The sequence below is a fragment of the Camelus dromedarius genome, chromosome 4, assembly GCF_036321535.1.
Source record: "Camelus dromedarius isolate mCamDro1 chromosome 4, mCamDro1.pat, whole genome shotgun sequence".
Classification (NCBI taxonomy): domain Eukaryota; kingdom Metazoa; phylum Chordata; class Mammalia; order Artiodactyla; family Camelidae; genus Camelus; species Camelus dromedarius.
This window is the reverse complement of record NC_087439.1, coordinates 33119266-33146994: the sequence shown is the minus strand read 5'-3', so window position 1 is coordinate 33146994 and position 27729 is coordinate 33119266. Positions and strand designations below refer to the sequence as shown.

At 35.0% G+C, this 27729-nt stretch overlaps 1 protein-coding gene across 5 annotated transcripts in view; it reads right to left on the bottom strand.

Annotated features, from left to right (window-relative positions):
- GALNT13 (polypeptide N-acetylgalactosaminyltransferase 13) overlaps nt 1–27729 on the bottom strand; it is a 458027-nt gene that overhangs the window by 106114 nt on the left and 324184 nt on the right. For all 5 annotated transcript variants that reach the window (XM_031451413.2, XM_010985618.3, XM_064484785.1 and 2 more), the window contains one exon: nt 21214–21394. In XM_031451413.2, coding sequence (XP_031307273.1) covers nt 21214–21394 — 181 coding nt within the window. The remainder of the gene's footprint in view (nt 1–21213; nt 21395–27729) is intronic.

The following is a 27729-nucleotide window of genomic DNA, read 5'->3' as shown; positions in this document are numbered from 1 at the left end:
AAAGTGAAGATTTTAAAATGCCTGGGATTGTATCTTGTATGACAATGGATAAAATTTGAAGGCAAAACCTAAAAAGAGAATTCAGAAGAGGCCATTCTGCCAGAGTGATATGATTACATGTAATTCTAATTTGATCCCCAAATAGGCTTTAAATATACAGGCAAGTGCCTTGTTAGCAGCACATGCCTTAAATGATCTTCTATGAGACTTTTGGTAGAAACTACAAATCAGACATCAACAGCACGCCTGTAGTAAGACTTTAAACTGCAGTAATAATATTGCTGATTAAGGTCATTTATCTAAGTTCTGGAAACCTGGCAAGCAGGACCAGACTTCACACTATTGAAATTAAAGAGCGCTCTCATCCAGTACTCTTATCCAAATAAAAGTGCACTTCATCTCCACACAGAGTTGGGCCCAAGGACAAGTAAGAGGTACCTTCAGGAAAGTCACCTGCCCGCACCAATTCAGTGTTCAACTGCAAATCCCCAACACAGATGATAGCAGAGCCAATTCTGACCTTAAAAAACCCACTCAAAGAAGGTGGTACCAGTTTTCCTACAAGACCAGAGAACGCTTTAGCAGTGATCCAGCAGATAGAGTATCAAATTTAAAGCAAGAGAGACTCCTGATGGGCAAGCTGGAATGACTTAGTAGCAAAATGTGCCTTCGGCACTGGAAAGATTTAATCCTCTGCAGAGTATTAGTTGATACTGATTTTTGTATGTTGGAGACTATTTTCAAACAGGATTTTTTTGTCTTTTCATAGTTAATTTAAAGTACTTTCTTCTGACAAGTGTTAGAAAGCAGAGTGTTTGGTATCTCAAGACCAGATCCTGTTTAAGATATAATAAGGCTATGTTCAGTGACATCTTTTGTAGGTTTACAAAGGCATATACATGTTGGCTCAGTAGAGGGTAGAGACCAGGATTTCAACTTCCATCTCTTTGAAAAGGAACTTAAAAATTGTTATAGAAAAAGATACAGCTGTTTAGGCAAATATTCATAGTGATGCTGGTAGAAATCACTAGTTCTACAAGGGGGGTAATTTTCATCTATAGGTAGAGTTGCTAGATGTAGCAAATAAAAAAACAAGATGTCCAGTTAAACTTGAATTTCAGATTATCAACAAGAAATTTCTTGGTATAAATATGACCCAAATACCCAATATTGCACAGAATATTGAAATATAATTTGTTGTTGATCTGATGTTCAAATTTAACAGGAAGCATTATATTTTTTGAGAGGGAGGAGGGCTGGAATCACTTTACATACAGAGAAACCTTATATTTTTTTTTAACATTTTTTATTGATTTATAATAATTTTACAATGTTGTCTCAAATTCCAGTGTAGAGCCCAATTTTTCAATTATACATGAACATATATATATTCATTGTCACATTTTTTTCTCTGTGAGCTAACATAAGATCTTGTATATATTTCCCTGTGCTATATAGTATAATCTTGTTTATCTGTTCTACATTTTGAAATCCCAGTCTATCCCTTCCCACCCCCCACCCCCTTGGCAACCACAAGTTTGTATTCTATGTCTATGAGTCTGTTTCTGTTTTGTATTTATGTTTTGTTTGTTTGGTTTTTTTTTTAATTCCACATATAAGCGATCTCATATGATATTTTTCTTTCTCTTTCTGGCTTACTTCACTTAGAATGACATTCTCCAGGAGCATCCATGTTGCTGCAAATGGCATTATGTTGTCGGTTTTTATGGCTGAATAGTATTCCATTGTATAAATATACCACTTCTTCTTTATCCAGTCATCTGTTGATGGACATTTAGGCTGTTTCCATGTCTTGGCTATTGTAAATAGTGCTGCTATGAACATTGGGGTGCAGGTGTCATTTTGAAGTAGGGTCCCTCCTGGATGTATGCCCAGGAATGGGATTCCTGTGTCCTATGGTAAGTCTACTCCTAGAATTTTGAGGAATCTCCATACTGTTTTCCACAGTGGCTGCACCAAACTACATTCCCACCAGCAGTGTAGGAGGGCTCCCTTTTCTCCACAGCCTCTCCAGCATTTGTCATTTGTGGATTTTTGAATGATGGCCATTCTGGCTGGTGTGAGGTGATACCTCATTGTAGTTTTGATTTGCATTTCTCTGATAATTAGTGATATTGAGCATTTTTTCATGTGTCTATTGATCATTTGTATGTCTTCCTTGGAGAATTGCTTGTTTAGGTCTTCTGCCCATTTTTGGATTGGGTTGTTTGTTTTTTTTTCTTATTAAGTCATATGAGCTGCTTATATATTCTGGAAATCAAGCCTTTGTCAGTTTCATTTGCAAAAATTTTCTCCCATTCCGTAGGTTGTCTTTTTGTTTTACTTATGGTTTCCTTTGCTGTGCAGATGCTTGTAAGTTTCATTAGGTCCCATTTGTTTATTCTTGCTTTTATTTCTATTGCTTGAGTAGACTGTTCTAAGGAGAACATTTTTGAGATGTATGTCAGATAATGTTTTGCCTATATTTTCTTTTAGGAGGTTTATATATCTTGTCTTATCTTAAGTCTTTGATCCATTTTGAGTTTATTTTTGTGTATGGTGTAAGGGAGTGTTCTAGCTTCATTGCTTTACATGCTGCTGTCCAGTTTTCCCAACACCATTTGCTGAAGAGACTGTCTTTATTCCATTGTATATTCTTGCCTCCTTTGTTGAAGATTAGTCGACCAAAAGATTGTGGGTTCATTTCTGGGCTCTCTATTCTGTTCCATTGGTCTATATGTCTGTTTTGGTACCAATACCATGCTGTCTTGATGACTGTAGCTCTGTAGTATTGTCTGAAGTCTGGGAGAGTTATTTCTCCAGCCTCTTTCTTTTTCTTCAGTAATGCTTTGGCAATTCTAGGTCTTTGATGGTTCCATATAAATTTTATTATGATTTGTTCTAGTTCTGTGAAATATGTCCTGGGTAATTGGATAGGGATTGCATTAAATCTGTAGATTGCCTTGGGCAGTGTGACCACTTTAACAATATTGATTCTTCCAATCCAAGAGCATGGGATATCTTTCCATTTTTTAAAGTCTTCTTTAATTTCCTTCATCAGTGGTTTATAGTTTTCTGTGTATAATTCTTTCACCTCTTGGTTAGGTTTATTCCTAGGTATTTTATTACTTTTGGTGCTATTTTAAAGGGGATTGTTTCTTTACTTTCTTTTTCTGTTGATTCATCATTAGTGTAAAGAAATGCAACTGATTTTTGAACATTAATCTTGTAACCTGCTACCTTGCTGAATTCTTCAATCAGCTCTAGTAGTTTTTGTGTGGACCTTTTTGGGTTTTCTATATATAGTAACATGTCATCGGCATGTAGTGAGACTTTTACCTCTTCTTTTCCAATTTGGATCCCTTTTATTTCTCTCTCTTCCCTGATGCTGTGGCTAGGACTTCCAAGACTATGTTGAATAGGAGTGGTGATAGTGGACATCCTTGTCTTGTCCCAGATTTTAGTGGGAAGCTTTTGAGTTTTTCACCATTGAGTACTATGCTGGCTGTAGGTTTGTCATATATAGCTTTTATTATGTTGAGATATATTCCCTCTTTACCCAATTTGGTGAGAGTTTTTTATCATAAATGGGTGTTGAATTTTATCAAATGCTTTTTCTGCATCTATTGAGATGATCATGTGGTTTTTGTCCTTTCTCTTGTTGATGTGATGTATTACATTGATTGATTTGCATATGTTGTACCACCCTTGTGTCCCTGGGATGAACCCCACTTGGTCATGATGTATAATCTTTTTTATGTGCTGTTGTATTGTATTTGCTAATATTTTGGTGAGGATTTTGGCGTCTATGTTCATCAGTGATTTTGGCCTATAATTCTCTTTTTTGGTAATGTCTTTGCCTGGTTTTGGTATCAGGGTGATGGCAGCTTCATAGAATGAGTTTGGGAGTATTTCCTCCTTTTCAATCTTCTGGAAGAGTTTGAGAAGGACTGGTATGAGTTCTTCTTTGTATGTTTGGTAGAATTCCCCGGTGAAGCCATCCAGTCCTGGACTTTTATTTGTAGGGAGGTTTTTTTTTTGCTAATTCGATTTCATTTCTAGTGATTGATTTGTTCAAGTGGTCAGTTTCCTCTTGGTTCAGTCTTGGTGGACTGTATGTTTCTAGAAATTTGTCCATCTTATCTAGGTTATCCATTTTGGTTCCATATAGTTTTTCATCATATTCTCGTATGATATTCTGTATTTCTATGTTATTTGTTGTAACTTCTCCATTTTCCTTTCTTATTTTGCTTATTTGTGCTCTTTTTTTCTTCTTTGTAAGTTTGGCCAGAGGTTTGTCAATTTTATTTACTTTTTAAAAAAAACAGCTTTTGGTTTGATTGATTTTTTTCTATGTTTTTTTAAATCTCTATTTTATTTCCTCCCTGATCTTTATTATTTTCTTCCTTCTGCTCCCTTTTGGGGTTTTTTGCTCTTCTTTTTCTAATTCTTTTAGCTGGTGAGTTAGACTGTTTATTTGAGATTGTTCTTTTTTGAGGAAGGCCTGTATCACTATAAACTTCCCTCTTAGGACTGCCTTTACTGTGTCCCATAAATTTTGTGTGGTTGTGTTTTCATTTTCATTTGTCTCAAGGTATTTTTTAATTTCAACTTTGATTTCATCATCGACCCACTGTTTTTTTTTAATAGCATGTTGTTTAATCTCCATGCTTTTCTTTTTTTCTCCTTTGTTTCTCTGTAGTTGATTTCTAGTTTCATGGCATTGTGGTCAGTAAAGATGCTTGAGATAATTTCTATCTTAAAATTGTTGAGGTTTCTTTTGTGCCCAAGTACATGATCAATCCTAGAAAATGTCCCATGTGCACTTGAAAAGAATGTATATCCTATTTTGGGCGGAGGGGGGTAAGGCTCTGAAAATATTCACCAAATCTAATTTTTCTATTGTATTATTTAATTTCTCTGTTGCCTTATTTATTTTCTGTCTGGAAGATTTGTCTAATGATGTTAATGCAGTGTTAAAATCTCCAACTATGATTGTATTCCCATCAATATCCCCCTTTATCTCTGTTAGTAGTTGTTTTATGTATTTAAGTTCTCCCAGAGAAGTCATATTATAACGATTAGTGAGTATGATTTTAAAAGTCTCATGCTCTACCGACTGAGATAGCTGGGCTGATTTTAGAATCAAGGGACTCAATGTTGAAAAAAAACCTGTGGACCTATTATAGGGGCCAGAGGGAAACTAGAGAGCCAACCAGAGGAGATAAAAATGAGACCAAATGATTCTTTCAAACTTTAACTTGAACAAGAATCACCAGAGATCTTGTCAACATGCATATTCTAATAGAAGAATGTCTGAGTTCAGACTGCAATAGTAAAGAACAGTTATTCAAGGCAGATTGGTACTTCGAGTTGCCTTGAATAATGTGTCTCACACTGGAGGCAGGAGCAAGGCTTTCTTTTCTGGGGCCATGAGCCCCAACGTGGTACCCTGCTCTTCTGTGAGGCTGGCATGCCTCACTTCTCAGGCTTAGGCCCAGGGATGAGGAAGTTCCTATTCAGATTGGCCAGGATCTCTAATGGAAGGCACCTTTGACTTCCTCACTCAGCCACTTCCACAGGGTGCTAAGGTGCCCCAGGGCCTGGCCTTGTAGAGATGAGGTGGTGAAGATTCCAACTCTAGTGGACCAGTGCCACCAGGTTCAGGACTTAGGGAGGAATGGTGGCTGGGTCTTCCATAAAGAGACAGAAATGAAAATGAGGCAAACACTTTTAACAGGGTGAAGCATCTCATAAATAAGGTGGAGCCTCTTCACTGAAAATCACCTTTTCCTTCTGGAGCCATGTCCAGGGCACTGTGGTGGGGCTGAAATATTCCCATCTACCAGTCCAACTTGCCAATCCCAGATAAGCACACGACTGTGGGAGCAGCCAGCCCCAGGAGCTCTCAGTTACAATGGGCAGCCTCATGTTTGCTCTGTGCATCTGAGCCCATCTTTTCTGATTGGGGGTCAAGATTGCTTCTCCCTACCTTCTCTGCAACTTTCTTTCTTGTGGCCACCCTAGTTTAATCTCTTAAATGTGGAACTTGGAACAGGATTGGTTCCTTCCCTCATGAAGACCATGGGCTTCTCCAGCAAATCAATCTGTATTATCTCTACAGACCAGAGTTGCATCAAAGACACTGATACAGCATTTGCCAAGTCATTTGCAAAAGCATCTCAAAACGTGTCATTTAAACATAGCACAATACAAAACCAAAAATCTTCATGCATTGCACTGCTCAGTAACCTTCAGAGGACAAAGATCAGATTCTACTTATTTAAAGTTAGTAAAGTAACACCGTACCCTTTGCATATGATTTTAAAGTTAGTGAAAATAAGACATAAGTAAGAATATTAAGACAATAAAATATCTCATGCTAATAAGATAATAAAGAACCAAAATTTTTAAGGAAAGAATAATTTTAAAAAATACTAGAAAATGTTTTCTAAAAAATATTCAAGCACATAAACCAAACGGCAGAAAGAAAAGAGAGGTCATCATTTTCAACTGCTAATTTAAATAAAAATATTCAATACTTAGAGATTGTCACATTCCCCAAATTAAAAAATAATCTACATGATTAGATCTTAAATTCAAATCCAAGTTGCCTAATTCACTTTCTTGCTTTTAAAGCTACAGTCCTAGACCTGGGGTCCTGGGCTCCTATGTGTCTGTGAATTCTGTAAATAGAAACCAAAGCTTCTTTGAATTCCAAATGTATATGAACCAAGTTATGTATTTATGTATCTGACTGGGAATAGTTTTATGTACTTCACAGATTTTCAAAGCAGCTTATGATCTCCGCCCCAGGTTGACAAACATTGCCTTAAAGTAAGCCAGAAGTATATTCTTATATAAAAGAAAATGTCACTTATACAAATAATCTATGTCACATATCTGTTACTTATCAATAATATTTTCAATACTTTTTCTAAAAAAATAGAATACATACATATTTATGTATAAAATATTTGACCATTGGCCAGTGTGTTATTTTATCATTTTCTCTGGATATTTATTATTATTATTATTATGTGTAATTTTTAAAGTCCTTAGGTATGTCTCAGATACAGTTTCAGTATCTTTACATCATTTATCTCATTACTGATCACAAAAATGGGATATGGGAGATAATGAGATTCTGTGCAATAAATATTATAAATATTCCCTCTTTATAGATACAGAAATTGAAGCATAGAGAGATTACATCACTTGTCCAGGGTTACATAGCTAAGTACTGGATTATGACTTTACTTCTATGTTAATACACGTTTTTATTGTTTGATCAAACAAGTCAAAATCTTTTCTCTGTTAATGTTTTAATTTACAGAGAAGAGAAAAGAATGAAGAGAAATAGCAATTATTGGTTATATTCAACGAACATTGGATTTTTAAAAGATGGTAAAATAAAAGAAGTTGGAAGCAGGTATGAGAAAATAGGGGTCCCTGGGCAATGATCATGGATTAGGAGAAAGGAAGAAAGGCTGAGGATGGATGATATCACCAAAGCTCCATCTGTGGGAGACAGCTACTATTGTTCCAAGTCTCTCTTCATCCAGATGTAGTGCCCTTCATCATTATGTAGCCAAACTGACTCCTGGGTTACCACCCTAGGGTCATCTCTCATCACTTCCACTCTCACTCCTCCCAGGCCTCTAATTGCTTACTCTAGATCCTGGCATACCCTCTCATCTTCCACTGACCTGGACAACTCTTAAGCCAAGCACATCTATAATGCTAGCAGCTAATACAGGTTCCCTGAGGTGGTTTTCTACTTACTGTTTTTCTCACCCATATTTGAGGTTTTTCCCAAGTGAGGCCAGAAGAAAATGGGAAACTAGAACATCAAGTAATCAAGTAACTCTTATTGGAAAAGATTCTACAGGTAAACAACAACAACAACAAAACTAGACACAACAACCCCCCTCCCCCCAAAACAAACAAACAAAACCATTATTTCCATGTTACCGTCCCCAGAAGTCTGGTCTGGGGTGAAGTTTGCAATCAAATTTAGAATCTTGGATGGCATAGGTTTGTGCAGAGAAGGATCTGGCTTTCAGGACCAGGATGAGATGACATTTGAAAGTAGAATGAAAGTAGAGCCTTACTTACCCACTCTGGGCCATGCCTAGGCCAGGCTAGATTAGCTGCTTAAAGATAATTAAGAAAGCTGTGGAAAGTGAGACTGGAGAAGGTTTGTCACAGGGAATACTAGCATTTTTATAAATAGAATAGAGCTTTTATGGTATGGTTTGTGTTAGACCACTCATTTGTAATTTTTCCCACATGACCACCAACCTCCTCTACTGCTCTTTACTGACAACCATGAGGAAAAAGACCTCTGTGAGCACATCTTTATATCTGACACAAATGAACATTTGTGGGCAATAGCCCTATGGAACATGCACTATGAAGCCTGCCAAGAAGCCCATACCTCATGGCTTTCCTTCCTGTTCACTTCTTTGTTAATAAAATACAGTGACTTTAAACAGTGGAAAAGCCAATGTAAGAAAATTGAGAAGAGTAGATGCAAAGTTTCCCCAGGTTGTTTTTCAGCCCATCAGCACTGGCTTCCAACTGTCCTAATTTTATTTCACAATGAAGAAATTATATTTTCATTGCAAAGGTTGGAGACTCTAGACTAGTAAACCATTGAATTGAGATGATAAATATGTTCCAATTGTGTACTTTACGTATTTGGCAGGGAAAATCCTAACCCTAAAGAATTCCTCCTCCTGAACATGTTCATTTTTCAAACACTGATCCACAAAATTCACAGAAATAATAGTTTAGTCTGATATTACATAGAATTTCTCAAAAATAGAACACATGGCTGTAGGAAATATTTTCATTTGCTAAGATTTAATCTCATTTGTGTTTATTGTTGAACACATAAGCATCCACTAGCCATACAGCTATTTGGCAGACATTAACAGAGATAAGAAAGGTGATTTTAAAATTTGGGGGGTTCATTGAATATAAACTACAATAGATGCCATAATGGCAGGAGTGAGGAAGTGCAAGGGTGTCTGCTCTACATGTTGTGTCTAAAAGCAGTATTTTACAATGGAAGACAATGTGTTTGATACATCTGAAATTATAAAATAATTTTGTAGGCGTATTCTAGATTTTTGGAAAGAAGGATATTGGTAAATACTATGGCATGTCTACTTAGTTTTCCAAACATTTAGGGAAAACTACTATCATTATATTGTAATCTATAATGATATTTCAATCAAAATTAGAATTTTATGTGGCTTTTTCTCCCAATATATATAAGGTAAGGTGCTTTTATTATTGCTAGAGAAGGTACAGTATATTAATAAAAAATCAGATTGAAATAAGTCAATATCTCCAATACAATTATGGAGCTGAAAAATATATATATACATATGTGTATATATATTGTTTCTTTTGTAGAAAAATGTATATACATGCTATATGTACATTTTTTCTTACATGAAGAATATACTTAAACTTTTATCATCATATATTATATATACATATATACACACACATATATACATATATCTCATATATACACCATTTATTTAATCTTTCTAGAGTTTTTCTCTTATGTCTGGTATAACCGAGAAATTGTATGTTTACACTCTATTTTGTAAATGAAAGTTTAAACATTATGTATATATGTTCATGCATATATATATAAATAAAAGTAGAGAATTTACTTGCAAACTGACATCTAAAAGCCTAAAAGATTTCTGGATTACCTCTAGACTTTGGTAAAATAGGTGTGTACTCCCCATGCAGTGCCATAATGACTGCTATCCTGATTAGTCCACTTAGCCCCTTCCAGAGACAGTCACTTCCATATAGACTATATTCAATGCCATATAAGTAGGATGATCAGGTATTTTATTGTTCAAATCAGGACACTGTTGTGAGTGAAAGTGGATGCCATTAATAATCATTCCAGGTAACAGGCATGCACCATGACTATTCCAACGAAACAAAGATATGTAGTCACCTTTCTTCAAGGCTTCCTGTTCCATGGTTGGAGAATTTCTCTATTAGAAATTTTTCATGAGTCAAAATTTGTTTCCTTTTGATTTTAATTCAGAGACTAATACATATGACTTTTTTTTCATTTAAATGTAAGTTTCTCTGATGGTAGAATTTTAGAGTTAGAGAGATCTGGTAAGAAATCAAATCCAACTTCTTAATCAATCCTCATTAGAACATCCCTAAAAGACAGACATTTAATCTTGGTTTGAATATTTCCAGACACAAGGAGCTCATTGCATTGCAAACTGATTCATTTTTTTTCTTGAAAGCTTCTTGATCTAGAATTTAAAATTGTCTCCTTATAATTTCTTGTCTTCTGAATCTGTAGGAATATCTAAGCTCTTCCATATAGTAGCTCCTTTCAGTAAAAACACTGTACCCTGTTATACCTTATTTTCCAGTCAAAGTCCCTCCCTTCCACCTTCGCTTAAATAACAACGATCAAAGGCTAGTTTTACATAGTTACATGTAATTGGATGTTCATTTTGATCAATTAAATAACTTATTCAGCTCTATGTTCTTGGGCTCTACGTTCCTCAATTCCATTAAGAATTTTTATTGAAAACATAATTAAATTATGCCAAAATAATAGAATTCCCTAAATTATTAATTTGTATAAAATCCTTCATTTATCACAGTTTTCAAATTTTGTTCACCATAGAGATGTTGCACCAAAAATGTACAAAATTTATAATACCAAACAGTTAAAAAGTTAAACTGATGTAATAATGGAGCTCATTTAGTAATGACAATTCTGACAGAATAAATTTGAGTGATAAGAATACTATCACTGTAACTCCATTTATCTTATTTTCAACCATATAAATTAGAAAGATTTAATGGTTTGATACATTTATTGGAGTTTCCATATGTTTAGAATGTATCTTTATTCAAATTGCTAATATCACATACAATTTAAAATTTATTTGTAGAACCAAACCAACCAAAGACAAAGACTAATCTGAGTCCTTCATTATTTTTGTCATGTTAAATCTATTTGTAAAATATAACAATCTGTTAATTTTAGCTCATGTTTCTGCAATTGAAACATAAATATTTCTTCAATTATTTTAGAATTAGTACTTACTGACTCTGTGTGATGAATCCATGTGTATGTGTGAACATGGTCTAAAGTTGAGCTTTCACATTAGGTGGCTCATAGCCAGACAGTTATCAATATGGCAGCCACCCACTCTTAAGCATTGACAATCCACATCAACAATAACTACTCCATGTTACTGCTGCTTCTGATAAAATTATGCAGAAAGCCTATTGTTAAACAGGCAACCTACCTTTTAGGAAACTGTTTCCCCTTTGCTTTGCAAAGCCCTCACCCTGTCTCCCTAATGCACCTTTTCATCCTGGCCTGTACCCATTGTCCAGCATTCCTTCCTATCAAGGACTTGCTGCAAAGCTCTCTTTAACTCATAATGCCAGTGGATAAAGATAACTACTAAAAATAAAATTTTTATTTTCTAGAGAATTTGTGTTAATATGCCAAAGAAGAGCTACTCCCAAGGGACTGTAAATTTTAGGATGCTGAGGTAATCTGTAATTAGAGTTGAATGGTAGGCAAGTATGTGGTTAGTTTTTTTTTTCCTATGTTGACAATTTATTATGGTCTTTACATTTTACACTTACAATAATCCTATTGCACCCTATGAGCAAACTAAATTCTAGGTGTATTTATCATTTAATTATAAAGAACATACCTTAAAAATATTAGAAAAGACATATGAAGAATTTTATTAATTCATCTTAGGCGAATTTCTTGTAAAAATATTAAGCAGCAGAAATAATAAAGAAAAAGTGACAAGATGCCCAACAAGTATATGAAGAAATGCTCAACATCACTAATCAGGGAAATGCAAACCAAAACTTGCAAACAATGAGATACCACCTCACATGTTAGGATGGTTATCATCAAAAAACCAAAAGCTAACAAGTGTTGGCAAGGATATGGAGAATTTGGAAACCTTGTACTCTATTGATGGGAATGTGAAAATGGTGCAGCCACTATGGGACACATTATGGAGGTTCCTCAAAAAATAAAAAATAGAACTACCATATGATTCACTTTTGGGTACTGATCCAGAAGAACTGAAATCCAGATCTCCATGAACTACCATGTTCACTGCAGCAGTATTAACAATTGCCAAGAAACAACCCAAATGCCCATCAATTGAAGGATGGATAAAGAAAGGTGGTAAATAATACAATGGAATATTCTTTAGCCCTAAAAAAATTGAAATACTGCCATATGTGACAACATGGATGAACCTGGAGGACATTATGCTAAATGAAAGACACAGAAAGACAAAGACAAATGCAATATGATTCCACTTTTAGGAGGCATCTAAAGTAGTCAAATGCATAGACAGACACAGAGAGGGAAATGATGCCCACCTAAGGGAGGAGAAATGGGAGTTATTGTTCAACAGGTAAGAAGTTTCAGCTATGGAGTGAATTTTAGAGATCTGCCATACAACATTGTACCTATAGATAGCAATACTCTATTGTGAGCTTAAAAATTCACTCAGAGAGTAGATCTCATGATAAGTGTGCTTACTACAACAACAGTAATCAAAAAGGTCACTAAACAACGGGGGAAAAGGGGGCTGGCCTCTTGTTTCATCTCTGAGCAGCAGGGGAAAGTTCATTTGGGGAAAGGGGTGGGTTGGGGGCAGCTTGGGCAGTAATGTCACTCAGTACAATGTCCACAGTTATTAAAAAGTGTATTTTGTTTACATCCACATTACACATTTTTATATAGAAAAATAAATGAAGCAAAAAACTCTCAGATCATTTCTGTAGTTTGCCAATTGTCTTTGTGTCCTTGTGCATTTATCTCTGTGATGCATTCATCCTTTATAATTGATTACAAGAATTCTTTTCATATTAAAAAGTACTTGTAATGGGTCTACCAGGATGTAATCCCATCATGAATTAAGGAAAGTCTATACTTTTCTTTTTTAAACTGCCTGTGACATGCTACTGATTCCCGGAGATGGAGGTACATTCCTGAGCATGGCAGGTCTCAGGAGAAAGCTGGCCTTTCCACTGGACACAGAGACAATGAACTGCAGTTTCTGAAGAGAGATGCAGTCAAAGGCTCTGTGGTTAGTTGTTTTTTTGTTTTTGTTTTTTTTTTTTTTTTTGGTTGGGGGTTGTTTTGTTTTCGCAAGGGACTATTTAAAGAGCCTCAACTTAACACATCTGGAAAGTTTAAACCACCTGATATATCATTATTGGATCTAGAAAAGACTAGGTTTCCCAATTCTCTAAAAGTCATCCTTGACTCTGCTTGCTTTCATAAGATTATATGTAACTATGTAACTCCAGAATTGGACTCATATTTTACTTGAAAAGTTAAAAGATAATGACAACATAGGAATCAGGCAAAGATGATCCACCAGAACACCTAATGTGGGGGACTTAGCCTGAGAGTATTAGAAAAAAGAAATTTGCCATGTGTAACCATCTGACCACCAGTAAACTTATGTAATTACTGCTGCTGAGTGTCAGAGTGATCAACTCAATTCAGTTAAGAATTAGAATTGAAATGCAATGTAAGTGATGGTATAATTTTTAAGCTGTTCTTTTGGTTATGATAAAATTCAATAGTGGAGTTAGGGTACTCTGAAGATGATAAGATGAAAGTAGGTATAAAACTCTGTATGCACCTAAGTCCTGTTTGATTCATATTTAATGCTCTTACATCAAACTAAAACTCTCAGCCAACTACAAACAGTAAAAACCCATGCATTTTTCACAAGTGTTCTTGCTCATTTGTACCAATTTAAAAACATTGAAATTTCCTACTTTGACTAGTTGAACAAGACTTAAGGAAATGAAAATTAATCATGACCCATCCAGTCCAACTGGGATAGAGTTTACTAATAGGAAGCTTCAGAATACTGCATTAATTGTACACATACACATATACAAACACTGATTAGACTAGTGTATACACACTTTGTTTGAGGGAGAAGCAAAAACTAAATGTATGAATAATCTTGGTATCTAAACCCCGGAAGGTACTGTTTATTCATTCAACAGATCTATACTAGAAGACGGTACATTTATTCACTCTAGAAATATTCTGAAATTGCCCATATTTGCTAATGATAAAATTATTTGAGAGGTTAATTATCTGAAATAGTTGTTGACTTGCTAATCAAAGACTCTGAGGATACAGTGATCCACCCTTTCTGTTCAAGTTCAATATTTTTGTAACATTCAATACATATTATTTATACCATCTTTATGGACCATGAACACAATTCAAGATTCTTGGAAAGAATTACTGTAATGGGAACTGATATAATCATATTAATAGATTTATCTAAAATGGTGGCTGTATGGCTGATACTTTTATATATGTTCCATAGATAAAGATAATATTATCCCTAAGGAGAATTATCTGATTCTTGCATTTTGCTTGTACTTATTGCCCAGAGAGATCCCTGACGACTTATAAAAAGGTGCATTTTACTCAACTCAAACCTAAATCATTCAACAAATACTTCTGGGGCACTTAAAATGTACTACGCTTAGGGGAGACTTAAAAAAAAAACCCAAATCCCACAAAGGCTAAGATAGACAGATTTTACATAAACAATTAAATTGTTAAAAAAAATTTTTTTTATGTATCAGTTGAGTTACAACATGTGCAATAGTCTGGGAGAAAAGCTTTGCAATGTATATAACAGACAAAAGATTAATTCCCAGAATACATAAAGATCTATGAATATATAAAAGGGTAAAGAGATCCAAGAGTACTATTTAGTTGCTAAGTGGAATGATACAATCCTTTGTGAATTATATGTAAAATACTGCAGGACATATTATTAAGTTAAAAGAAAGGAAATCAAAATAGTACCCATTATATGATCTTATTTACTTATATATGTATATGTATGCAAATGAATATAGAAAAAGGATTTGAAGGCTATGTATCAAATATTTAACAGAGGGTTCTTTCAAGGAAGGTGGACAGAGGTGATGGTGGAAACACATATTTTATTTGCCTCTAACATATGTAATAAAATTTTTAAAAATTTGAGGTCAGTGAACTCTAAAAACAAAACCAAACACATTTAAAACAACAGATACAGTTCCTTTATTCATATGGCTAGCTGAAGGAAGAAATACTTTAAAAAATGCATAGATGCTGCAATAGGAGAAGTGCGGGGAACCACAGGAGTCCCTGGGGGGAAATTATATCAAACTTGATAGATGAATGATGAATGCAGGTGGTACTTTCTGCAGAGGTGGCAGCATTCATTAACTCATCAAATTTGGTTTGAGACATGTGCAAAAACCTAAATGCAGAGGGGACTGTGTTGAGCTTTGGATCTGAATATGGTTCTATCTGGCTGGTAGGTGGAATGCTAAGGCTGAAAGCATAGAGCCAGAGGCTGGAAAAGCTGGACAAGGACCAGATCACATGGGGCCTTATCAGCCACATTCCAGGCTTTTGATTTTGTGTTAATATGTGGTTAAGTGAGAGATCAAAGTTTAGGAAGGTCCTCCAGCACTGTAAGGCTGAGTGAAAAGTGGGCAAGCTTTGAGGCAGGGAGAGCCATCAGGACAATCAGGATATTATCAGGGTGCGGGATGGGTATGAGAATGAGGATAACTGATGGATTTGAGAGAACTTAGCAGGTAGAATAGAAAGGACTTGAAGATTCATTTGACTTTGAATTTGCGAGTGAGAAGCAGGAAACCAGGAAAATGTAGGCAGTTCACATAAGTATCCCCTTTACTTCTTGTCCGTGTATTCCTCATGTACTAAGCACTTTATATAATTTTCCACTTGAACTAATTCACGATGATGATGTAGACAGTCACTCTTTAAAGGCAAAGGCAACATCTTTTCTGTGTTTGTATCACCCTACCTGGCACAGTGCAGAACAAGAACTTATTAATTCTCATCAAATGAAGACAGAGCAAGGTAGTGTCACTATGATAAAAATACAAATACCCATGAAATACTAATAACATGACAACAATAAAAACTGACCTAATGCCCCAAAGAATTAAAGTATTCAAAAGTGTTTGCTTGACTATAGCAAGGAAAAGCAGTTGTCTGTCCACTATACCAACAATATTTATCCTTAACTTCAACATTTAGCATTTCAAGGGATCATACAAGTATACGAATTAAGCGTTACTACAACATAGCATATTAAAATGATTTAACATCTCTTCCTCATAATATCATATTCACTCAGTGACACTATGGTTGATACTGCTGAAAAAGCACTTATTAAATAATAAAATTCAAAATTCATAAGTACAAATGCACTTTACTTTCAGAAGTGCTACAGTCTTTTCAGATGAATTCATGTTAACCCAACCAAAAACTGATATCCTTGGATTATTAGAAAAATATATCTGCATGCTGCACATTCTGCTGGAAATATCAAAACCTGTGCTTATGAAATCAGCCTGGAACCACATTCTATGATTTATAAAAGAAATTAGGCCCTACACTCAAAGGGCTGGTTATTAAATATTGTCTCTTTTAAACAAATCAGCATGCTGAAAAACATTTGTATTTTATAGATACAAATTTCAAGAGATAGACATGAATATAGCCCTTAAACTTTAATCATGATCCAAAGATGCTATTAACAAAGGCTACCTTTGATGAGTTGATTTTTCTAAAGCATTTTAAAAGGTTAACAATAGACAGTTAACCTTCAAAATAAGTTCAAGGATCCTTCTTTAAATGTGTGGCTTCTGCTTACTTGGAATACAGATCAAAATACTACAACACTGTCAAGGAAAATAAGCTTTCTCTTAGTTACACATACATACCTTTAAAGGTAGGTGTTGGGAGTCTTGAGCACTTTATTTTCAATTTGTGCTCAAAGCAAGAGCTCAGCTGTCCATTATGACAAGGAAGACGAACAACCTGAGGTTGTATCAGAACAGCTGCTTCTAATCACCATGTCAATTGATACACAGTTAGAAATCTGCCTCCCCAAAGAAAGAAAATCAATTTATTTATAGAATAGCCAGCATTCCAAACAGATGGTTACTGTGGTGACTACACTCTAAAGTTCTTCAGCTTTTTACCGGTGACCAATAGGGGAAAAACTGTTGTCATTTATAACGGGGTATTCTGTGAAGAGTGGTTTCTGCTCACAACACATCATTTCAAAGGATTTGTTAGGACAATCAGATGGGCTCAAGCTGAAAAAGCCCAGTTATTAGTAAAAAACTGCCTCAGGCTTTAAGAGGCTACAGAGCTTTAAAAATCGATGATGCTTTAGTATTTACATCCTTAAAAAGACAAGCGAAGAGCAAACTAAACAAATGTTGAAAACGTATTCTTCAACACTATTTCAAAGTATTTCTAGTCGTCATTCATACACCCATTTAGGAGACATAATTAGACACTGCAGCTCTATCAATATTGCCAATAAGCTAATGGGCATAGGCCAAGACAATGAGGACACATAGCAAATATTTTTTAAAAATCAGATGAAACAATTCACACATGTAGCTATTCATACATCTCATTTTAACCTTAAATTAATGGGGCCATGAAAGAAGTAAAAATCTGCATGCGTAAAAGTAATTTTATTTTAAATTCATGGGCTTTTGTATTATGCTGCTCCATTAGAAAATGTTATTGCCCTCTTATATTAGACTTTTATATTAGTGCCCATTAGACTTTCATATTAGTCCTGGAAGGTAAGATTATATTATTGTGTGTGCCAGTGATTATGGTGGAATCATATAACCCTAGGCACATAAGTAAGCCAACAGAACCTTCTCTTCTGATGGCAGACTCAGGGGAGTGATATTGCAGATATATGAAGAGTACCATTCACCTCTCTTTTATTGATTCGGAGGTTGCATTAGAGAGGTGGAACAAAGCGTTCCCATTTGCTGCAATTCTTGTGAAGAGATGCCCTGGTGTAGACCAGACATCCATGGAGAATTCAACAGAAAAGAAGAAACAAAAGTGGCTCTCTTTTAAAATTCATTCTTTCAGTTAGTCACTCATTTATTCTTCTAATTATTCAACACATTTTTTTTCAAGAACTGCAAAGCAACAGGAAAGTTGCTAAGAACTGTAAATACAAGTCTCTGAGCTACTTTGGATACAGAGGCAAGTAATAAAAACAAAACAATATAGCACACAGTAATAATGGATGGACCGTGGTATCAAAACTGCAGGAAATACACTTCTGAGAGAGAAAGAAAACCCAGTTAGCTCAGGACAGAACTGAAGCATCCCTGAAACCAACCAATAACGTAGGTAGTAGTATTTCATAGAGCATATTGGAAGTAAGCAAAATTGCTGTCAAAATGCAATCATAAAGGCTCAGGACTTAGGGATTACATCTTGAACAACTGCATAAGTGGAGATTAAGATTTGGTCATAGAAGCCCTAGTATAAAACAATGGGAGTCTCCTCACAAAACCGCATGGTCAGATGAACAGATACATGGAGGTGTTTCCAGAAAGAACTATAACACTTTCCTTACATAGGTTATTATGGAGGTTCTCCATACACAAAACTCAATATAAACTTTTTAGAGTTTTTCATAAACGTGTGTGTTTATGTGTACTACAGAAAAGGATATAATTCTAGGTGTAAATGTGGATGTGCACGTCTCTCCAATCTCCCCCCATACCAACTTCTCTTATTACAAACTTACCTGTTACCCAAGGAGATGAAAAATAGAAACCCAACATCTTTAGATAATAGCAAAGAAATCCATGATTTTAAGAGTAACAGAAACCATCAGTAATGACAAGAATAGTTATCCACTCAACAAAGGCTTGACATCATACAAATGACAGACTCCTGACTTTCCCAGTACAACCAACTTTATCTGTTTTTGGGTGATCTGAAACCTGCCTCAGGTTAAAATTGTTTGCAGGCATCCAACTCTAGCTTACTTCCCTTCTTCCTTTTCCACTGAGAAGCAATTTTTTGTTTCGTGTTTTCGGTTTTCCCTCTCGGCCCACAGACAGCAGGCAGGCTCAACACTCCACAGGACTCTCTCTGAGACATACAGAAGCATAAATGCCCCGTAGGAAATTCCCAGATATTTTCAGCAACCGCCCCAAGCGTCCTTTTACTACTTTCCAAAGGACCTTCCTGGGTTTAAATGAGCCCATTTTATAAGAATACTAACCTTCCAAATAATATTTATTGTAATGTGAAAACTACAATTTCCAGAATATACAAACCAGTCCCTGTTGAGCAGCATAAAGCCATTAGTTCCAGATAGCAGACATTCCTTCTCACCCTTTAAACTCTAAAGCTTGTCATCTCATTACACTTTGAGAAATGTTTCTACCATTTATCTTACTTTTTAACTCAATGGGAAATTATACAAAAGGCTAACACATGACATTTTGCAAATAATATTCATCATGAGTGAATATAATACATATGGTTACAATTATTCTCCATTACCTATATTCCTGAATGCACATTGTATGTAATCACACAAAACACATTTCTTTCTCCCATTACTTCTTTCTTCATGTTTGAGTTAATACAGTTTTACAAGTAATGATTTGAATTCAAAAAGGATCATCAAAAGAAAATGAAAAGGTTATATAAATGTCACTGCCTAGCTGCAAATTTTATATGCTTTTGCTGAACTCAACTCTGTGAACATCTGGGCTGGGTTCCTTTTGTAAAGAGAAATGTACCTACATGAGATAAGTAGTATTCCTGGCAATAGCTTCTTGACATAGAAGAGGGTTAAAAATGTGTAAAAAAGTCCATCTCCTAATCACCTATTTACACAAGCATTGTCCCAGTTTTTCTTTTCTGTAAAGGAATGCTGGATCTTAATAGGAAAGTTCATACTGTTCATTTCCTTCTTCATGTATAAAAGAAGGATTTTCACAGCCTCATATATACTTTTGGAAATCAGAGCATGTCAATTAGAACCCTCACTGGCTTTTCTAACCCTTGTGATAGTTGGTCATGTAGACAAGAGGATGTGGACCTGGATTTTTGTTGTTGTTCTTAGGGTTACATAATACCAACAATGATGCCCATAAAGCCTCTCATAAACTGTCAGAAATAGAACATTACAAATTATTTTATCAATACAGCTGAATTCCTGTTAATTTATGCATTGATTTCTTTGTCTAGACTTTGAGATCTTGAAGGCAACCTTGTGTCTTCCTCTTGATAGTATCTTCTCATAATGTTTCATTTTTTTCCTTAAAAATAATATAATACCTCAGAAGTTTTTTAAATAAGTAATATGACTATTGGAGAAATTCTAGAAAATTATAAAGAATGAAATTTCTCGTAATCACATCATCCACTAATGGGATTTTCTCATGATTTATTTTTTCTTTTTTAATGACTTTTTAAATTCTTTCTTTTAATTTTTTCATACTTTATTAAAATTTACTTTTAAAAAATTAGTTCTAATGAGTTCTGAAAATAAATATTATGTTTTATAAAGAAAACTTATAAAATATAAAAAAGTATAAGGAAAATAATGAAATTACTCATGATCTCACTACCCAGTGATACCCATTGATGTTTGCTTCTATTTCCATATCTGTCCTTCTCTATAACTAAAGTAGGATAATTGTTTATTGTCCCACATACTTTTCCACATATCTGTTGATGAGTAATTTACCATGTCATTAAATATTCTTTAAAAATATAAATTTTTATATCTGCATAATTTTCCATCTTGTTTCTGTGGGAAGTCATTTAATCTTTCCCTACTCAGATATTTAAGAAAATAAGGCATTAGAAAACATCTCTGTTTAAACATTAAAAAAATGTCTTAACCAATTCAGTCAGATTTATGTGTGTAACATGAAAATATAGACTGACTTCTCTTAAATTTTCTTAAATTGAGCTGATAAATGTTAATTAAATTTGGACCTCTTTCCATAGTGCTTACTTCATTTCTCTAGCATAATACTTATGCCCAGAAAGGAATGAAGAAAAAAAATATGTAGGCATTTGAGATTAAGTATAGTTTTTTTCATTTTAGGTCAAAATTGACTTCATCATACAACTTCTCAAACACAATTTTCTATAATATTATGATGATAAACAACGTTTTATTTAAACAAGTAGAATAGCAGCAATAATGGAACACATATTAGGCATGTTTAAAACCTTATTTTGCCCTGCAAAGAAAGAAAAATGGCAAAATTGTTTACCTGGGGATATGATATAGAAGAAATCCTTAAATTCATCCATCCAAACCTCTGCCAGTCTCCTGTTGTTCTTGTTGATGACATGACCGGTACCACCAGGGAAGGTGTATGGAGTTGCCTTCCGAAAAACATGACCAACGTGGGAGCAAGTCACAATCTCCAGTGAGCCTCCACATTGCCAAATCTGGAAAAAAGAGTTTTGTTGTATAACAATCATTGTAGATAATGCAGTAATATTGTCTGAGCAGCAACTGAGGCTAGCTCAGATAAGGTCAAATCTTCAGATCTTATACGGTTCAAACAAATATCAGATGGACACAAAATTTAGGACTAGTATACTTGGGTTTGGCAAAGGATTCGAATTTGGAAGAGCTTGATACATTTAAATATAGTAGCATTGGAATTGTGGAAGTAAGATGTAATTATTTTTAATGTGCCTTTATTAGACTACCTATTTTTCAGTATCTAATAGTTAACCTAATGTTGATGTAATAGATATTTGGTATCCAAAATCTGCCATGAATGAATGAATTGTACATGTTAGATGCCGTGGTCAACAACAAAATTTGATTTGGAGAAAAATCAATCTATTATACTCCATCCACCTGGAATTTTAAACAAACATTCACCTTCAGCTGTCCGAATCCTCTGTACCTTAGGCCTTTGGATTTGTTATTATTCTTATTAAAATATGCTAAGTATCCTTTACCTCTATTCAACATCCATGCACACTATAAAGCCCATTTCCACGATAATTTCTTCTAGGAAGCTCTGTGGGGAGTTTGGTATTGTGTGACTTTGGTACTTTAAACATACTTTTATTAAGAAAATGTAATGTACTGCATTGTAAGAAACTGTTCGCTTCACTATTGCTCCCTTAGAACTATGAACTTTTGGAAGACACATGTCATATATTTCTTGGTATCCTAGATTTACTGTTCTGTTGAGGCTAGGTATTAAGTAAAATAGCCATAAAACACTTAATTCCAAAAAATTATATGATATAGCCATAGGTTATAGTAATAGCATGTTTGTATGTGTGTATTTTATATATACACATATAAAATAAATGGATACAATATATGTACACATATACTACACACACTCATATATTTACATACATGCATTTACATATGTGCTATAGGTTTTCTTTCCCAATAAATGAAAGGCATAGCTATTGCTATCTGTAATTAACTTTGTTCTTATTTTAAGGAGAGCTGCTTATTTTGAAAGAAAAGATGACTCTCCTATTGATCCCTCAAGTTATACTCATCTTAGAAGATGGCTGCTGTTGGTCCTGGGTAGCAGTAAGAGACACTTATTTTCTCTAGAAAATGAAAGATGACAAATAACAAGTTATACTCATCAACAGTGGTTTGTGCATTACATGTACAATCTAGTCTCTCTCATTTTGTAATTGTTTAAATACTGTAATGCTAATGGAAAAGATGTTCCATCCGAACACTGAAGTGATGTTTACTATAAAGGAGGAATGGAATTCACCATTCTCCTAGAAAGACTGGGTAGTTCATTCTTAACTAATCAAATTATTTAATTGATTAGTAACTTTCTTATCTTTCTAGCATAAAGCCTATAAACTTTCCTGTAGTTATACACCTCTTTACATTCTTCCTTCCTATTAAAATGAAAGAGGTTGATCCTTCTCCTACCAAAGACAATTCAATACTTGTATGTCAGTCTACAGCATATCCCTCAAGTCTGTCTTAAGGACTTCACTGGTTTGTTCTTCCCTCTGATTTTCTCCTGAAACAGCAATTATTTCCCTCATTACCAGATTATGTCTATCTTTACATAATATCTCCTAAAACCTGCTATCTTTCAGCGATGAAAAAAATAGGTAAACAAATTTTTTAAATTACAAAACACAACAAAAAGTTCATCCCTTGGTCCATATTCCCATCTGACATACCTCATTTTTCTGTTCTTCTTCACTAAAATTAACATAAAAAATTTACTGATATATACTGCCTCTCTTCCTCCATTTTCATCCACTTTTCTACTCATTGTGAAATGCTGTTTAGTTCTGCAGTCCCACAAAACTGCCATGATAAAAATCACAAATTTTTCCCTTGACAAATATCTAGTACTCTTTTCTTGGATCATCTTGCTTTTCATCCTCTGTATAATTCTCACTCCAAATTTCTATTTAAATGTTGGCATTATTCTTTCTTTATTCACTCACTAGGTGGCCTTATTTGTATTATTGTTTTATGTACGATTTGAATACTCAAATCCTCAACAGTGACATCTCAGCCCAGACTTCTCCTCTGAGATCCAGACTTGTGTATCCAAACATCTACTTGATACCTCCTCTTATATGCCTCAGAGACATCCAAAGAAACACGTCTGAAGTGGAATTGTTTTATCCCACCTTGTCAGCCAGATTTTCTTTTCTTTTTCTTTTTTTTAATCATAAAAAAATGGAGCCACTACTCACCCAGGTGGTCAATTCAAAAACAAAACAAAGCAACCACAGGAAGCCCCCCTCCAACAAACAAACAAACAAACAATACCCTAGGAGTCACCGATTTCTTCTTTTCCTTCATCACTCATATTCCATCCATTAATGAATCCTAGTGGAGCTATCTATAAAATAATTCTCTGTCTATCCATCTTTCTCTGTCTCTAGTGTCACCATCCTTGTCTTAATCATCGGTATCTCTTGTCTAGCAGTTGTAATAGACTCTTAATTGTCTTGCTGCTTTCACTGTTGCTCTCCTATAATTTGTTTTGTACTGAGAAATCAGAGTGGCCTTTAAAATTTTTAATCATGCTATTTTATGTCCCTGCTAAATCCGTCAATGGTTTTTCATTGTGCTGTGAATATAAACAAGATCCTTTATCAGGGCCTCCAAGAGCTACACTACTCTTCTTCTCTGTCAATAAACCATGGTGACACTGGCCTCTTCCATTTCCTAGAATAACAAATCACATAATTTTTCACACACCAAAGCTTCCACATGTACTTTGCCTACACCTGGAAAACAATTCTGTCTGCCCTTCACCTGACTGCCTCTTTCCTATCTTTCTCATCTCAGCTAAAACATCACCTCAGCAGAGAAATCTTCCCTAATGGCCATATTTAAAGTGCCCCACCCCAGTTATTTTCTCTAATAACACCCTATTTGTTTGCTTCATCTCTTATCATAATTGGCAATTTATTTGCATGCTTGGCTATGCACTTTCCCCCCTACTAGAACGTAGACTCTGAAAGGGTGGGTGAGAGGTTTACTCATGGTTGTATTCCCAGAGCCAAGCCCAGTGCTTGTTACGTGGTAGGTGTCACTGTATGATGGTTGCACGGAAGAAGGGTCAACTCAAAATTAACTACCATGATTAATATAAAAAAGCATCCCCTGGCAGAATTATGAGATTTAAACAGACGTATTTTGGAGGGATTTTGAATTACATTTTTTAAGGAATATTTTTAATACCAAACTAGGCAGAGTAGTGTACTAAAATGATACCCAACTGTTGTTCCACATGCCTTGGGAATTGAGGAAGTTCTCTGGAGGTCACAACACAACAAATAAACATTAGAAATGGTTGTTGGTTTATGACAAACAAGTTTGCTAAATAACACAATATTAATTTTTAATGTGTTATCAAAGTAACCATATAGTCCAACTCACACACTCTCTCACTTAAAACATGACTTAGTAAAGTACTCAGGTATGTGTACTATGACCATGCTATTCAGCAGGGTGCCCCCAATTCAGACGAAATAGCATATGACATGCAATTCTTGAGAGGGAATTGAAAATCTTTTCCTTACTGTGAGGAATGCAGTGTTAGAGGTAGAGCTTTTCCTCCTCCTCTGTGGATTAGATATGACTGAAGAGCTTTTTTCTTCGTTCACGAAGGCCATTTAAGGGAACTAAACAAATGAAGGAGAGACTAGCATTTCACTTTCTGCTGTTCCCTCACTGAGCAGCAAAATCAGCAGATTACCCAATGGGTGTTCCCATCACAGCAGAATGTGCTGAATGACTTTGTGGGAAAGCCCCAAGTGTGGGGAAAAATAAGACCATCGTAAAATGGGGACCACCTCTAGTCTAGAGAATCCTGAAGGTGTAGTTGGGATTTATTGAACAGCTTCCTCAGGAAAATTGATAGGCCCAGTGATGTAGTGAACCTGGAAGGGAGTGGTCTTTGGAGACAACCAGACAAGACTTCAGTGTTTCCAAAACTCTACAGAGAGCAGAATATAGAATAGAAAAAAAATGAGCTGTGGGACTAGCAATATGGCAGATCAGCAAGGAGATGTCCCATTGAGAAGGCAGTGGGGGACCTTGCAGGGTGTAAGGGAGAGACTAAGATTTCCCTCTTCGAAAGGCCCTTGGATAACAGAGCAGACAGGAGGTGAAGTTCAGAACACTTTTCAGAAAACAGTGAAATGGTATACAGAAGACTATCATATAGATGGAGGCCACCAGCAGCAAGTGGAACCACACTGAGCCAACAATAGGCAGATATCGTACAATATACCAGATAAGACCTGCCATTTCTCTAGCCCTCGTATTTGACCCCACATACTGCAGGAGTGACAACTCAGAAAACCATGCCCTTCCCCATTCAAAGAGCTCCTATCAGCATTGTCCTGGGGAGAGAAGAGAATGGAAACTACATATTGTTCATGAAATCAAACCTTTAAACTGAACATTACTAGTATTTTTAATAATTGAAAGTAATCAGAAAGCTATAGAATCTGTCCTAAATGACATCAGATTGGAAAGGAATATTCTTTAGAGCTTGAAGCAATGATTGGAGAAAAAAATAAAACTATTTTAAGTTTGTACCCTCACTAAATTCAGACGATGCAATAAACCCAATTGCAAACAAACCAGTGATTTACAACTGCCCCCAGGGTTCCCAATTTGCCATTTTGCAAATATGAACTAGCACCATGGTTATGTGAGTGGGGTAACTTATTACTACTCTACCACTTCTCGGCCCCACCCTGGTTTTGTAGGTGTATGGGTTCTATGCCCCAAACACATACACAGAAAAGACAAAAACATCTAGTTTGAAATCCTTTAATATCAGAGTTTCAGTGGTCTCACTTCTTTCCCTCCTAATAGGCAAAGGTAAGGATATATAAAACTGCTGATTTTTAGTTGTACTCCAAATTGCAAGGAGATTTTGTGTGTGCACATGTATAGGCGTAATGCAATGATGATTGCTGAGTTACGAGACAGAAGGAAAACCTGTCCCTGCTGTGGATTTTCACAGATGGAGGCAGTTTTTAAAATATATTTAGGAGATAACAGAGGTGGAGGTAACTGTTCCATAACTCAGTGAATATTGGCCCATATTTTGCTTGTGGGTCATAGTCTACTGACTCCTGGAATAAAGTATGTACTCCATTGCCATCTATGCTCACAGAATGCATGGATAAATACTTACATTGCATTGCCTAGGTAAAGCATCTCCCCTAAATTTGCACTAAAATAAAAAGATCAAGGTAGGAATTCACAGCATTATGCAATAATTAGGCTGATAGCTGGTCATGGTAATACCCAGTTAGTTAATAGAAAATTAAAATATTTAATAGATCAAATACTGAGCAGTTACTGAGTACTTAGTAGACATTTGGGTAATATGAAAGAATTAAAAAATGAACAGTTCCCAGAAAACTATATGATTAAAACTTAAAGTGAAAAGAGTTCAAACTGAGTGGTGTCCTTAGTGACTACCATGATCATTTCCCTTAGTGTACCTTCAATAAATATTTTGAAAGGATAGAAGAAAAGAAAGAAAGAAGAAAAAAAGGAAGAGTATGGCACAGTCATTAAGAACTTGGGCTTGGAAATAAGCAAACAGAATTTTTCTAGTGGCTCTCTCACTTGACTATCATTTTCATTTTCAAGATGAATGTTCCCATTGGAACCTTAATGTTCCCACTGGAAAACAGGGATAATAGTAACTACTTCCTAAGACCCTAAAAAGATTGTATCAAGCACCATGCCTAATACTTCATATGGGAAGAAAAAAAATGTTACTTGTTTATTAACTTTTATTGTTTTTCTGCTCAGGAAAACCAACATCTATAGATCATTAGCTGATTCTTATTTCTTAAAAAATATTTTACTTAAATTTTGGTGAGTTTTGCCTCTTTTGTGAATTAACAATCTCAATGTCTAGGGTTTAGGTGAGGTATTTAAAAGAATAAACAATTAGATTCCAATGAGAATACTTCATTTTGTTCTCTAAAATTATTTTACAATGTCTAAACAAACAGTTATAAACTGAATAAAACATGATGTCTCATCCACCTGAACATGTAATGTCCAAATTACTTTGTATCACTGAGCATATCTGATTGTTACTGTCCAGCCTTCCAAAAGATTAGTATTTATATATTATATCTTTCAAGTCGATTTGACCATGTATAAAATACAAACTCTCCTTCATCCAGAGTATTGAGACTAACTGATCACTTGTCTTCATTCCCAGGTATTTTTATGAGAGTCTTTGATGATGGAGAATGTTATTAAT